The sequence below is a fragment of the Dermacentor silvarum genome, chromosome 5 (genome assembly GCF_013339745.2).
Source record: "Dermacentor silvarum isolate Dsil-2018 chromosome 5, BIME_Dsil_1.4, whole genome shotgun sequence".
In the NCBI taxonomy this organism is placed as follows: Eukaryota; Metazoa; Arthropoda; class Arachnida; order Ixodida; family Ixodidae; genus Dermacentor; species Dermacentor silvarum.
The window spans coordinates 38,621,653-38,637,786 of record NC_051158.1 but is presented as its reverse complement, the minus strand read 5'-3'; the positions used below and the strand labels follow the sequence as shown (position 1 = coordinate 38,637,786).

General features: G+C 48.6%; 1 protein-coding gene across 1 annotated transcript in view; it reads left to right on the top strand.

Annotated features, from left to right (window-relative positions):
• LOC119454078 (11-beta-hydroxysteroid dehydrogenase type 2) overlaps positions 1-3,093 on the top strand; it is a 28,318-nt gene extending 25,225 nt beyond the window's left edge. The window contains exons 3-4 of the mRNA XM_049667903.1: positions 3-110; positions 1,465-3,093. Coding sequence (XP_049523860.1) covers positions 3-110; positions 1,465-1,807 — 451 coding nt within the window. The 3' untranslated portion in view covers positions 1,808-3,093. The remainder of the gene's footprint in view (positions 1-2; positions 111-1,464) is intronic.
• The last annotated feature ends 13,041 nt before the right edge of the window (positions 3,094-16,134 follow it).

Genomic DNA, 16,134 nt, shown 5'->3' with positions numbered 1-16,134 from the left:
GCCTTCTACTGCATGTCCAAGCACGCCGTGGTCTCCTTCGCCGACGGCCTGAGACGCGAGATGCGCAAGTGGGACATCCTCGTCTCCACCATCGAGCCCGTACTCTACAGGTAGGCTTCCCTGCACGGCACCCCTACCGAGTGCGCGTTCCATGAAGCGACGTAAGAGCCAATGACTTCTGTGGAATGACTAAGATGTATACGAGTCAGTCGGAATGTTCACCTCGAAACAAGACCACGAAACAGTAAAGCAATGCGGACATCAAAGTGTACCAAAAACAACACGTTGCGCTTCGTCCTGTTGTTATTGCTTTGTCGTCACCATCTTTTTCCCCCTTCGTGATTTTTTTTACTACAAAATCAATGCCTTGTTGTGGGAGAGCTGGCGGTCCCAGCAAAGCAATTGCGAACACATTCTGATAATTTAGGGGTTTGCAAACATTCGAAATTAATAATAAGAATCGGATATACTTTTGTTTCAGATCGTAGTATTCGATTCGAGAAATTTACTTTCGACTACTTTGAACAAACGATTATCGACAAATACGTATCGTCAATCGCAAAAGTTTATGGGACGCAGGATCTGGCAAGAAGCTGAATTCTCGCGAAGCATACTTACACAGCCTCAAAATAAATGTTCCATGCAGCAGGTAGTAGCCTTCGCCAGCTACACAGTTATTCATTAAATTAGAAGTGCCACGCCTTAACAGTGCAATAATTCACATTTGCAGAGGAAACCTCATCCCGTAAACTCTTGCGGTTGACTGTAGGTGGTGTTACAACAATTGTTCGTGTCTTCACTATGATACAGATGCGCCACGGTGAAGCTGGTATGTTTGCTGGGGTGCAGTATTAATGCGCCATCTGGCATACACTCGGTGAATGGCAGCTGTTGCTTTCCAGATTCTGGTACACACCTCTGCGTCTTTCTTTAAAGCTATATATTTTTCTTGTTTGCGTTATAAGACATACGACACACAAGATGCTTCAGACAAAATGCCATGAACCAATGCAAACGCTAAGTACTTTTTGCCATCGCAACTAATAATATACTGTCTGACTATAACATCTCGAAGGCACATATGACAGACAAAATGCTGCATGCAGCAGCCAGTACCAACACTAAATATAACTTGTTATCGCACGTGAAACCAAATTTTCGCCTTCCTTTTCTTTAGTAATAGCTGAGCCCCCCCCCCCCCCCCCCCCAAATTTTAACTTTAGCAGTCACAACTAATTTAATGATGGTACTTCGTACGTCTCTTAGAAGAAGAAGCTAAACTCATTCTCCCGCCAACGTCGAACTGGTTGATCACACTTGTTTTCTTCCTAAATTCATCTACAAGCTTTGGACTTTTGTGTCAGTATTGTATTTTGCCTGCGCCGACCGATTATTGGCCAATCCCTCTTAATGGGTATGTGCCACAGACTTAGAGATCACCATCATCACTGTTTCGCCCTCCAGGACCAAGATGGCGATGCCCGAGCACATCCAGTGCACGGTCGACCAGTCGTGGCAGGACACCCCGGAGCCCGTGCGGGAGGTGTACGGCAAGACATACTTCGAGCACTTCCGCTCGCGCTGCCTCGACTTCCTGTCGCGGCGCTGCCGGGAAGACCTCTACGAGGTCGTCGACAACATGGTGCACGCCGTGAGCTCACGCCGGCCACGCCGATCCTACTTCTGCGGCGGCGCCAGCGACAGGTTCCGGGTGGCCCTGCTTCGCGTTCTCTCCGCGAACACGGTGGACCGCATGCTGTGCACCATCAACCAGAGTCACGTGGGCCGCTCGATCTCCGATGGCTAACCGCCCGTCCACCGGTCAACAACTGCATAAAGCCGAGCGAGTGTGTCGTTCCTCTGGGGGGGGGACAGGTTGAGTGCATCTCCCGACCGCAATCACATTTCGTATGCGCCTTGCCTACACACAGCGGTGTGTAGTCAACTTCTCATGGTGAAGTTTGTCGAGCGCTGCTTTTTGCTAGCGGTACTTATCCGGCTGCCTGTTTCAAAGAAAATGCATATTGAGGCGCAGGTTTGGTCAAGAAAGGTTAATGTTCCGGCATAAATAGATTTTTAGGGGTTATATTTCCCTGTATCTGTTTTGTAACGGTCTTCAACTGGCTTTTAAGTGTAAACTACGGCGTTGAACGTTTGAAGACTGTAAACTTTTTCTTCTCGAATAATCTAGCCCATCGTCACCTTACAGAAATTACCAGTTCCCCTTATTCCTTGGTACTGAAAAAGAAAGTAGCACAGATTGATTCCTCCTGAGCGAACTAGGCGACCACAGTCGCCGAGCTTGGTACCTATCAAGATCCATCGCAATGTGCGAAATCTGTTTGAAATTATGGAGCGGTCAAACGAGTCGTTTAAGCAGGATAATCACTTACATCTGCCTTCATATGAAACGCCACACCGGGTATATCTTTCCCAAATCCCAAGCAACAGTTCCTTTAGAATGAAAGTGCAGAGGCACCAGGAGTTTTCAAGCGTGCAATAAACATATATAGATTGTCTTCCCGATAAATTCCTAAGGGTATGTAATGCTATAGCGACGAACGGCGTGGAAGCGGTGGAACTGTTCGTACGAAACTGCAACGTCTGGACGTATCACTACTTATTTGCCATGACTGTGCGGAAAACTGTGACCACATTGTTAGCGGAATCGCGGACTTTATCTACAGTGCTGAGAGCGCCGTGAAAGCGAAACGCTATTTGACTAGCTTTCAACGTCGTGGACCACGGTTTGTGCACATTTCATGATCAAGTGACTACCTAATTAAGTACTTCGCGTGGCGAGTACCAGCGTTTTAGCCTCGATCGTTAATAACAATCCTCAAAACAGGAGTGGTTTAACCACGCCAATGCGCACACCTGACGACAATGAAGCGACTTGGGAACAAGTGCATCCACTGCTGAAACTACGTGGTGTGTAGAACACAAGGGACGGGGGGGGGGGGGGGGGGGGGGAAGCAAAAGTGGGCAACACGTGAGACACAGGAGTTGGCCTCTGGTGCCAGAAGGCATATATGTCCTTGCAAGTTTCTTGTGTAAGTTGTCTTTGTGAATAAACACGTAATCGAAACGTCGTTTCTCGTGGCAACTCACTCGGGAGTTTTCGCTGCCGTAAACGTACTGCAGTTTACGGAATACCGGAGCACTGGTTACACAGATAAGCTCAGCATGCACAGGTGGCGCCATCTTGAGTCAGTCACGTCAACTGGAACACGGAGAACTATATTTGCAACGACCATGTCTACCCAACTGTTGGTGTAAAGGCCTCGGCAGCAACAATCATTATATTGAGATGCCGGTGCTCTTTAGTCTTGTCCCCTTCTTCTACAACAATGACGCAACACAGCAACGTTCGTCATGGTTGAAGAAACTGCCATAGCATTGCAGCACTAGCGCCGATGTCACTGCCGTTGGCGTCTTCGGTGTTCCGGTAGTACTTAAAGTGTAATAGGTTTGCGGAGAGGCTAAAGGCCTCTAGTCAGTGACTCTGCAGATCTTTGTAAACTGTGGACGATAAACCACACGCAGTGTATTGTCTCTCAGACTGCGCATTTACCGTCCCGACCACGCCTATGTTATCCAAGGTTGCATGTTATAACTCAGCTGGGCTTTCAACAGCTGCCGCTTCTAACACTCGTGGGAGACGACTTTTGCAGGTGATACGCTGTGTAAGGGAGCGAGCCATGAAAAAAACTCGTCTATAAGCGCAAACCAAGAACGTTTGGCAAAGCCGACTTCCCCGCACTATGAGTGCCTTCGGGAAGAAGCCTGTTTTACAGGCGATAGCTTGCGCATGGGAAGCGATATCGTGTAATAGTTCAGCGGACATCCGCTAGGTGGAGATAAGTAATTAAAGAGAAACTGAGACGTCCACCCAAATGTAGCAATTCGCTACTATGGAAACCCAACCGGGTTCCTCGAAAGAAAGCCTCGCAGTTGAAGAAAAATTCGTCCTGGTCCGGGACTCGAACCCGGGACCACCGCCTTTCCGGGGCAGCCGCTCTACCATCTGAGCTAACCAAGCGGCTAGCAGATGGCAGCGCGAAGTCGAATTTGTCGACAACTCGAAGCAAAGGCAAGTATATGGTGTAATAGTTCAGCGGACATCCGCTAGGTGGAGATAAGTAATTAAAGAGAAACGGAGACGTCCACCCAAATGTAGCAATTCGCTACTATGGAAACCCAACCGGGTTCCTCGAAAGAAAGCCTCGCAGTTGAAGAAACGAATTTTTCTTCAACTGCGAGGCTTTCTTTCGAGGAACCCGGTTGGGTTTCCATAGTAGCGAATTGCTACATTTGGGTGGACGTCTCAGTTTCTCTTTAAGGGAAGCGATATCGAGCGAGGAACGCGTACGCGGGAGTGTATGTGCACATCCGTATATGTAATGTCCGACCCAGTAGCGGAAGTATAACAATGGTAAACATCGTTGTACGCGGATAATAAATGAACTGCGACACCCCAGCTGGCTCCGAACCAGCGCAAATTTGAAGCTTTACAGGCGACATCTTGTATTAGGCTGTGTACAAACGCGTCGCTCATGCGCGCGTGACGGAGAACGTTTGGCGAAGCCGACTTCTAAGCACATAAGGTCCCTTGTACAAAAGCTGGCAGTTTCGCCTGAAGCGCGAAGCCCCGACAGCGACAGCAAGGTATTAGCGCTGCGCTCGCGCTCTTCTGACGGTGTTGTGACAATATGCAGTGGCGACATGGCTCGAAGCAGTACGCAAGGTTTTCGATTAGAGGACGCAAGCGGCTTGTGTGCGCAAGCACTGGGGGCCACGGTACTGCGCATGCGCAGCGCCACCTGTAGTAGTCTGCGCATGCGCACTACCGTGGCCCCTGGTTACTGCGTACGCAAGCCGCTAAGTCAAGACAACCTGCGCATGCGCAGTAGCGTGGCCCCAAGGTCCTGCGTATGCAAGCCGCTTAGTCAAGGAAGTCATAGTTACTGTATAGTTCAGAGAGTGTAGTTCAGAGAGTTCAGTGCCTAGGGGACCGGAGAAAAGGCAAAAAAGCCTGACAGGGCGCCTGCCCCCCGAGAACCCAAATTCACCCCCAAAAAGACACAATGCGCAGTGTTACAATTTGGCAATAGCTATTACAGTGCAGAAAAAAAAATGGTCATAGGACAGAAGCAGCAGCTCAGTACAGTAACGCTTTTGTACGTAAGCAATAATTTTCACATTTAAGGCACAAGAAGGCATACAAGTGAAACCAAAAATAGGACATCGAATGAATTGATTTTAACGACTCCCAAATGACACAACGTGAAAGAAAAAACAACAGCAAATACTTTTGACAACATAAAAGGTGAACAAGATTTATGTTTGTATTGATAATAAATATGAACGTACCTTGCTCTTAAAAGCACGGTATCAACCGATCTCCTCAATCAGGGCAGCTAGAAAAGGGTGTTGGTTTTAAAAAATGCGGAATCTGATAGCTCAGTTTCTCAGTTCCGTAATTTGTGCGTGGTTTTTCTTTCCTATAAATCTTATGACGTAGGTTGTTGCAGTGGTTTTTCGCAAGATGCCTCTGAAAGAGACCTGCAGGATTAGATTTTACTTGATTGTAAATGACCATCGCCAATGGGGTATGTCCTCCGGCGGCCCTGTAAATAGTGTATATTTTTGACCAAGAAGGGCGTTCAGCGCTTGCCGCCTGTGCTTCACTTTGGAAACCCTTGTTTTGCTCCTCTTCGCGAAAGAGGGCGAAGCATTATCGCGGCTGGGTATTACAGCAGCTGCGCAGCGCGTGTAAAAGCGATACTTTTGAAGCTCGGCCAATCTTATCTTTTGCGTGGTTGAGAACGCACGCTTGGAAGTTTACAATGTTTCTACTTTCGCAACACTCATACGTTCATGGTTTCAAGAGCTCTGTGTACAGTAGACGCATTACCAAAGTAAATGTCAACTTGTGGAGTGGGTGGTGACGAGCAAGGTGAGCCGAGTAAAAAGAAGCCGATTTAATTTATCATTCAACAAGACATATTAAGATGTGAACAGAAGCTCGCACAAAGCTCTGCGGCAGCGTGAGGCATAACGTCGTCACTGTATAAAATTTTAGGGATGGCTTTTTTTTGCAATCTAGGGATGTTTTTTGTGTAAATCTAGGGATAATATGGCACACTGAGTTGGCAACACTGATCTCCATCCATCTGTGCTATTCTTGCTTACTTGTGTATGTAGAGCTCGACGTGCAAAGCGTGGTACAGAGTTGCCATCTATGCCATCTATCTACCAGATGAACGCCCACGCCGACCACGACGGCGAAAATTCGCCAGAAGTGTCCACATAATTGCTATCGCAATAAAAAGCCCCGCTTTACAGGCGATAGCGCGTATGTGCACTTTTGTGTAGGACGTCACCATGGCAACGGTAGGTGTCGTTGTAAAAAATAATAAATGAATTATACTACCGCAGCAGGCTCGGAACCTTTAAGAAGTGGGGGTGGAATAGGTCATGTGGTCAGTGGCTTTTTTTTATTCTTTTCCGACAGAGGCTTCGAACTATGTCAACATTAAGATTGTTTACATTACAGTGTAACGTGTGCTTGTCTAATCGACGTTGACTTCCCATACAGTGAAGGCTTCTGAAACGTTTCGTGGAGCTAGGTGTTAAAACGGCTCATCATAGAGACCCTGGTTTAACGCTGGTGACCAAATTCAAGTCAAGGCGACAGTGATGGTGGTTGGTCCTTATCGGCATATCGACTGGCTAACAGAAATGCGAGATGTTGGGTAGAGCGCCACCCTTACGGTAAAGTTGGAAACTTAAAAGTACAGTTAAATATCGATGCGCAAAGGCAACTTTAGACATCCGAGGCCTCTTTCCTATTGCAACCCGAACACTGCGTCACACATCATGCAACGAAAAAAAACACAAGGTCCAGTCACTACTCGTCCCACATTAGCATTTTTTACAATAACACGGTTATGTTCCGGCATGCTGTGCAATATTAATGAACACCTAATGAACAATGGGCGCGTACACAAATGCCCTGACTCGAACGTCTCTGAAGTACGTGCACATCCGTGACTGATGGTTCACGCGCGAACGCTCACGACTTTCAAAGCTGTGGGTCAGGGTCCATTCTCCGCCGTATTTCGGACGTTCCCGCCGCTGCAGACAAATTGCCACCCGTGAGAAGAAAAGTTGCGAAAGATAGCTTCCTATCGACCACCACTGCCAGATGAAACGAGCTACGCTTTTACGTTCAGTGTAAGTACAGCTCGCGTACGTACGGGCACTATTCTGCCATACCTGCCCCCTCTGCAAGGTCATCACGCAGAAAATTAGCCAGTGTGTTCAATTAGCTTGGTGCGTAACACTTAGTTTACCCGCAGCTAATCATCAACTGATTTTCGAAGAGTCGTTGCATGAGGCGGGAAGAGGTCATTGAAAAAGTTTGAGACAGAAAGAAAAGGTACGCCTCAAGTCATTTCGAAAGCGCAGATTTTGCAGTGCGTTCAAGAAGCGTGTGTGGTAGCCCTTTGCTTATGAGCAGCTATAATCAGCGACTATCACTCGAAGGGCCGTTGCAGGAGGCGGCAAGAAGAGATCGAGACAGGAAAAGGGGCACCTCAAGGAACCGAAGTCTTTACGGAGGCTCCTACGCCGTAAATTATCAATGACAAGATTTTCAACGATTTGTTCGGAACTGCCACGGGCATCTGGCCCAGAAAAGGTGTCCAGGTAGCTGCTAACCTAGTCCACGATCCCTTGGGAAAGAGCTGTCCGCCAGACGGAGAAGAAAGGGAAGTCACGGACAACGTCCACAGCATCGCGTGACTGACTCTATAACCACAAGACAATTGGAAAAAGAAACTCGTCGAACACGGCGAAAGACACCGTCCCACTGGTGGACAGATTCGACGTCTTCTCGAAGCGCGCTGTCATCCTCCCGAAACATGCGGAAATCTTTGAGACCTCCTAGAAAGATCTTCGTGATTGACAGCGAATCCGGCTTCGCTGAGAAACAGCAGCGACGAACGGGACGCAGAGGCACCAAAGACGGTCCGAGCAACGTATTTCAGCAGCTGCGACCTGTGCTGTTCTCTCTCCGAGTTCTCGGCCTCTACAGCGGTAAGCGAGACAGTGTGTTTGCACCACACAGGGAATCGAACCCGATGCCTCGTGTTCAGTAGTAGCATAACGCCATAGCCCCAGAGCCACTGCTGCCTGCTGTTTGCTATATGTAATGTTTACTATAATAGGAAGCGTATGCGCAATCCTCCCAAGTTTATATATTGTCCCCAATTTTTTTTTATGGACTACCCTTCTACCCCGTAGGTTCCATTTTCATAGTAAACTAAGGCTGGCGACCTCCTACAGACTACCAATAAGAGTGCGGGACCATAGTGACTACGCTGTCGACATACATTGGGTCGATTTATAATATTTTGTAGATGAGTCTACGGAATACTGTTAGGAAGTCTGTCTGTAGACAGTCAACGGAATACACTTACAAAAACGCATTTGGGCAGTCCATGAAGGTCAACAGCTACATGAAAGTCTACAGACTGCATAAAAGTCTGTTAGTTTTGCCCTTGGCACAGCCAATAGCTACAGTCTCGCCAGTCGACACTCTTGCTAAGTCTGCCAAGAGCCGCTATCCTTGACTAAGAACATGCGGAGGGTGCGCCAAGACAGACAACTCTGCACGATGATTTACACATCGACCTCCGTGCAGAGGTAATTAAGAAAGGCAATGAAGGACATTGACAACCCCACGTGGTTTGACCACGTGTCGCCCTGGACTTGCATCGTCCCGGGAATCATGCGACAGGGCCAGATTCGTAATAGTTGCACTAAATCTAAATCTCCCAACACCCCTTGGCAAAACTAACAGCTCTAGTCTCGCCAGTCGACACTCCTGCCAAGTCTGCCAAGAGCCGTTATCCTTGAGTAGACTAAGAACTCGCGAGAGGTGCACCAAGAAGCAACAACTCTGTACCACGCTTTACACGTCGGACTCTATATACACAGGTAAGCAAGAAAAGCACAGCGAGAGCTCTGCGCCCTGGCACGACCACGTGTCCTCCTGGACCTGCATTGTCCTGGGCATCCAGTGCGCCCACGTCGTGGCCTCGTTGGCCTCTTGCCTGCAGGGCCAGTTCTGGGTCTCGGCCTTCTCCTTCCTCAAGGCGGTCATCGCGCTGGCTTCGAGCCAAGCCTTGATCCGCAAGGAAGGCCCGGTCTGTCGCCTGGCTCGGCGGCTTGGCGAGATCCCTCCGGCGACGACCGTCAGCCTGAAGACCACGGCGACGGTCATGGCGGCCTTAGTCTGGACTTTCGTGCTTATGAGGACCTTCGTAGAGAGCGCCGTGCTCATGGCGTACACGCCGCAAGGTTTGTTGCTCTTTTGCTAATGCGATAGCTTCCTTTGCGTAACCCCACCCGCCCGGTCTGGCCTGGCTCGGCGGCTTGGCGATGGCGCTGATCCCATGCGCCGCAAGCCGGCGACGCACTTATAAAGCGTAAAGAAGAAGAAGAAGCAGCCTGAAGACCACGGCGACGGTCATCAGCGAGAGCAGGGGGGAAGTAAGCATGTCCACAATAGAGATTAGTAAGAGGCGATTGGAAGATAGGTGGAAGAAAAGTAGGGAAACGACAGACAACGTACAAAAACAAAGTTCCCCATAGGGGTTCAGAAAGTTTTGTGATGGAAATTGTTCGTTTATTTTTATGACAGGTAGGACATTAGGTAATATAACAACGAGCTTGGTGTCGTAACCGACCGCTCCGTTACAAGGAGGACGCTCCTAGCATGCGCCATGGGTGCGCCACCAAGCTCGGCGGCCTTAGTCTGGACTTTCGTGCTTATGAGGACCTTCGTAGAGAGCGCCGTGCTCATGGCGTACACGCCGCAAGGTTTGTTGCTCTTTTGCTAATGCGATAGCTTCCTTTGCGTAACCCCACCCGCTTTCCCGGAATCTGGCTCTATGTATGGCCTCGTTGCGGCGTCTTCGCCGGTATCTCCAGCCCATCATTAAAGCTTATATATATCTCTCTCATAGACGGCTGCCATTGGCCGATAGCTGACATCACTCGAGAAGCGCGTTTGGATAACTGCTTGGATAACTTATTCGGCCCAATCGATCATTAAATGAATCAATCGAATCGTGGCGATCGGAATGTCTCCCTCATACCGGCACACATGCAGAACTGTCCGAACACGCTGCTTCCTCCTGGTTCGGCATTGACAGCCAGCTACCGACGGAGATACTGCTTCCACTCAACATAGTGGACAAGGCACTCGCCTGCGTTCTGGTGGACGGCAGCCTGTTCTTCAGCATGGCCCTCTATTTGTCGTTCACTGTGGCGCTCAGGCACAGGTGAGTTTCTTGAAGCACGTTCGATAATTAACAAAGAGACTGCAATGATGTCCAGCGGACAATGCCCTATACACTGCCAGGACATGGACATATGCCTGGAATGTGTTGAATGTATACGTCCAGCGGACGTCCCTCACCCGATTGTTTGGCCGTGCTTTCCGTGTCCTAATGACATCCCTAGCACGTGCGCGAGGGACATCGTTGGGACATGTTGCGCAAGTTGCACGGGCATGTAAGGGCCTTTTTTCAGCGTTTGCTATAAGGATCGGTTCGTTCGAAGCAGACGCTGTGTCATAGATGCAATGGGCAGAACGCGCACAAAGCCCTATCAGGCACAGCTCGTACCCATTTATGCCCACACGCGCCGCGCGCAGAACTACAATGTACTCCTTATTCTTCCAGGCCTTCCGCCAGGCACAAGTGGAATCTTGAACTAACTGAAGTTTTCAAAGTAAGTTTCGCGTCAGAAAACACGCAGGGCCTGATGTACACATGAGCTCAATGGGCGGTAGCTTCGGGTTATAATTTTAACGTATGAGTAAACATAAATCTGTCGCGAGGAAACTAATATACGAAGCCTCTGGGAGAACAGCTACCCACGCGTGGGCCGAAGAAGGTCCAGGAGCGTATGCTTCGGAACGTCCGGGGTAGGATATATCCCAAATTGGACGTGTAGCAGATGTCCTATTTGTCTGCGAATAGGTGCACGAACGAATATCAGGACATGATGTGGGTATTCCACGGAAGAAACATTTTCACTGGAAATGTTTTCACTGGCGTCACACTATTTTGAAGCTGGCTTTCTTTTCTCATATAGAGCCATGTATCACGTTTTGTTTTCTGGTGTTGTAGTGCACGTTAATGAACCCCAGGTGGTCAAAATTAATCCGAAGCCCTCCGCTACGGCGTGCCTCATAATCAGAACTGGTTTTGGCACGTAAAACAAAATGACATTTTGTTTTGCTACTTACTCCAGGATTGCGTTTCACATAACGCTATCTCTCGTCCGAATCTAGTATATATCTCTCTATACTGCTCTCTCTTTGGCTGTGAACGATTCAGCACACATTTGACGTCGCACTAAAACTCCCTAACGTACTGGGCGCGCTCAGGTACGTAGCGTTGAACGCCACCATCCAGCGGCACGCACTCCACCAGAAGGTTTTGTTGCAGAAAACAAAAATCGCCTCTACTTCGTCTACAGCCTTTTTGAAAAAGTTGTCTTTAGTGTAGTGGCGTCATAATAATTAACCGATTTAAGCCCAGTACAGGCTAGGGCTCCGTCTCCCGAAATTTTGAGCTTTCCGTTCCCATGTCCTATGGCAATGAGTACATCGGCCGAACGGGCCGCCGCGTAGGCAACCCGGAGCATCACAAAAAAGCAGATGCGGGCGCCCGATAAACAGTGCGGGGCGGATGCGCTCCCGCCTTTGTCGCCACTGCGACCCTTCCCCCCCCCCCCCCCCCCTTTTCTTCAGCCAGAACTCTACGCACAGCCCGCTTCGCGCTCTCATGCTGTCAACTATTAATAAAATGTTCTTTAAGACGTCACATAATTTACGTACTGCGATTTTTACCGAAAATAATTACTGAAAAATAGGTGCTTTCCTAAAATAGTCAAGGCCTTCAGCAAGTGCCCCCCCCCCCCCCGATAAAATTTACTGGCTAAGGGCCTGCTGTAAGTTACCTGGTCTCGAGTGTGCTGCTCTTTCCTCGGTACCCATTCTGCATGTTAGGTTAGCAGACTTCTCGTTCTTCGCGTTACAGGCTGCCTGCCCAACTATACTATACTATAGTCGGGTACAACTTAAGAAAGCAGGAGAGGCCTCGCCCAGATGACCGAAGCGGGGCAGCCGATTGCCTCCGCGACTAAAGAAATAGTCCCGCTGACGCGACTCGGCCCAGTTCGAAGCGCGGGCTGCCATGTTCTCCGTCGACGGGGTCAGCGGCCGTTCGGCACATGACGTCAGTCTAGAGTGCGTTCCCATTGGTGGACGCTCGTGTGTATCCGCCTTTGAGGGGTAGATACCACTGCCTTCTGAAGTTGTACCCGACTATAGACTATTATATATGCGTTCGTTTTCCCTCTAAGCAAGCAGGTGCAAATTTTACGCTTCTCTAAAACTCCCTAATAGAGGGAGACGTGTGCGGTTACGTGGCGATCAGCGCCGTCATCGGGTGGCACTCACTATGCTGGATGACGTGCTGCCGAAGAAAAGGCTCTTCCATGTCTGTAATACACTTAGGATTTTCAGCTGTCGGTGTAGTGCCCGGTATACATGTTCGCGTTACGCTAAAACTCCCAATCACACTCGAGGAGTAATGCTAGCGCGTGGCGTTCAACGCGACGTGCCAAGCCAGACGACGTGTTACTGAAAAAAAGAAGAAGGAAAATGACAGTACCGTGTCAATAGTTTGCTGCCTTATAGAATCATCAGCTTTCGGTGCAGCTGCCGCAAATTTCGCTAAAGCACCTTATTGATCGGGGTCGCATACTAGGGTGCCGATAGGGTGCCTCTATGGCGCTGGCATCGAGGCACCCTATCGCATACAGGTACGTGGTGCTCAATGCTGTCATTAGAGAGTTTTAGATTAGGGGTACGCAAGCGTAGGGGCCCGCTAGCGCTTGGGGCCGCAGTACCGCGGCCCCAAGCGCTAGCGGGCCCCTACGCTTGCGTCCCCCTAATCTAAAACTCTCTATTAGGCGACAGGCGCTAAGCTGGATGACGCGTTACCGAAAAATAAATTGCCTCCATAGTGCCCGGTATACATTTACGTTGCACTAAAACTCCCCATTACGCTCAAGGAATAATGCCTGCACTGCGTTCAACGTTACGCGCTAAGCTGGGCAACGTGCTACTGAAAAAAAAAAAAAAGACAGCACCGTATTTATACTTTGCTGTCTTGTAGAATGGTCAGCCTTCGTCGCAGCTGCCATAAATTTTAAGTAAAGCTTCCGAATGCTCAGGGTCGTATGCAGTGGCGATCAACTCCGTCATCGGGCAGCACGCGATAAATTGGACGAAGTGTTTTGTTTTGATAGTTTCGACCGTACATCGACAAATGATCTATTTTCGAAAGGCAATCTACAAACCTTAAGCCAGAGAAATCGCTGCTCACGTCTGAAGTCTCTTTATCAATTAATTAAAGAGCATTATAACATTGACATGACAGAATTGATTAAATTCTCGTCTGGATATGCCACTGGGCAACGACATGACCTATCAATGACACCAGTCGCTACTAGAAGTAATTGTTTTAAGTATTCCCTTTTTCCGAGAAGTGTTACCGAGTGGAATAACTTAACTAATAATTCCGTGATGTCGTCAACGCTAACATCATTTGCATCTAGTTTAGAGTGATTGCATTGCATATTATTGGTGCGTTATCAGGTTTACGTGAAATCTGTATTGTTTGACTGTTTGTGCAAACTTTGTTGACTATTGTATTTTGTAAACCACCCTAACATCCACAGACATGGGATTGGAGAATAAATAAATAAATAAGTGCTGCCGAAAGAAGGAAAAGAAGTCCCAATCCATATCTATAATTTGCTAGCTCGAGAATTGTCGGTGTAGTTTACTTACGTTTCGCTAAAACTCCCCAATTTTCGGGGGTCGCACGCAGATACGTCGCGTTCAATGCCGTCATTGGACGACACGTCCTCCGGGGCGTCCCCCTGGACGCGGACGAGCTGCGACGGCTCATAGTAGCGCACACCGACCTGGGCTCGACGGTGCACGACCTGAACACCGACTTCTCGCCATCCGCCTTCGTGTGGGTCTGCCTGTTCGTCCTTGGCGTGTGCGTCGAGGTGAGCCACTTCCTGGGACACAGGAGCGGCGGGGACTTCTACGAGCTCGTCATCTTCGGTGAGATCCAAACCTTGTACAGTCGAGCGCCTCCTACACCGGGTGGCTCGGCGAACACTCTCAAAAATGTTTAAAGGTTGCCTGTGGCAGATAGCACAATTCTAGTTCATGAGCTGGTCTACTCCAAGAGGCGGACATTACTAGCACGAAGAATTGAAATGCGTAATCGACTAATTAACAAGAAATCACTAATTAAGTTTTAACTAATTATCTTACGGCCCACATATTGCAATAATTGACAAATTTTAGCCGCGGAATTCGCTAGGCGGATCCACTTTGAACGAATTCTTAAAATGACACCAGTTTTGAGATATTAGAGAGTTTTAGATTAGGGGGACGCAAGCGTTGGGGCCCTCTAGCTCTTGAGGCCGCGGTACTGCGCATGAGCAGACCCCTCTGCACATGCGCAGTACCGCGGCCCCAGGAGCTAGGGGGCCCCAACGCTTGCGTCCCCCTAATCTAAACCTCTCTATTAATTTCCGAACTTTGCGGAGAAATGCAATGGCACTCCAGTTACTTTTGTGCGTCAATGCATAAAACAACGTTTTGTTAAGAAAGTAACTGGAACGCCAGTGCATTTCTCCGGGCGTAGAATAGCATTCTACATAAGGGCGTAGAATAAGGGCGCACAAGGGCGCATTCTACGCCCTTTGTCCCAGTTTGGCGCGTCTGGCCGGTCGGCTTCTTGTCCCGTAAGGTGGGCCGGTCCTAGAGATAGTGCAATAGTGAACTGGGCTGATCCCGGAGATAGCGCGATGAAACGTGGGCCAATTCCGGAGATATGTGTAATCTGCGGTCGTGTGGATCAACGTGGGTCACGTGGTAGAGGTTTCAGCGTCTTGCTGATTTGCCGAGCACGGCGCGTAATCACTATGGCGCAAAACGTGTTGCATAGGACAAATAGCTTCATTTTTTTAAATTAACTGCTTCACGAAATCTTCGCTTCACAGAAATTCTAAAATGTGCGTTATCTGGACGTTATAGCCGCTATCTGGACGTATATCCGTAAAAAAAAATCTAAAAGCTGTTGGCAGTCGGCAGTTAACATACGATACAAACTCGTCGACGCGTTCCCGGTTCGTGAGAATTCTCGCTCAATACGCCCCTGCGAGTGGGGACGTCCTTTCATTTACAGTTTCGTTAGCATAAAAAATCTTTTTGAATAACGATTACAACGTTGAGGTGTTCGATTCGGTATTCGGAACAATAATCATTCAGTTCTGTGAATGAAATAGTCGAGCATTGCACTTGCACTTCGGCTCTCTGTACAAGAACACTGCAAGGCACGCAGTTTACAAGTCGAGAAACATGCGGAAATGGCAGACAAGACATCACCTATGCACAGATTGTAAATGGAAATTATATTCTTTTTATAAAGCTAACGACAAAGCACTCCTGGGACCCAATAAAGTTTCCAAGTTCCAACGTCATCTTATTTGTGACATTAAAATATTAAAAATGACCCATCAGAACGTTACACGTAATACATCAGCGCTGTTTTGTTCAGCCGTGCTTCTGAAAGGCTGCCGGGAAATTAATACATAGGAAGGCAGCGCATTTCGCCATAATTTTGTGACGAATATATCTCGAATGTTTAAAGCGAAGATTTTATTTGCGAACCCTCCCAGACGATGCTGAACGTGGCGGCTGCTGTTGCTATCTAGCCGAATAGATCGAGTACATGCAACGCAAAAGTACGTGACCGCGCGCTAGTTCCCATTAGGAAACAGACGCAGGAATGAAACGGGCAAATAGCAGACAACCTCGGCTGTGGCTAAATAGACAGCTAAGCGGACAACCGCCATCTTAAGTCTCGTTCCAACTCTGACGAAGGCGGCAGAAGAGACAGCTTCGCGAAAGGAGAATCGAAGTAAAAAAAAGAAAAAAGATGCAGACAACTTTGCTGT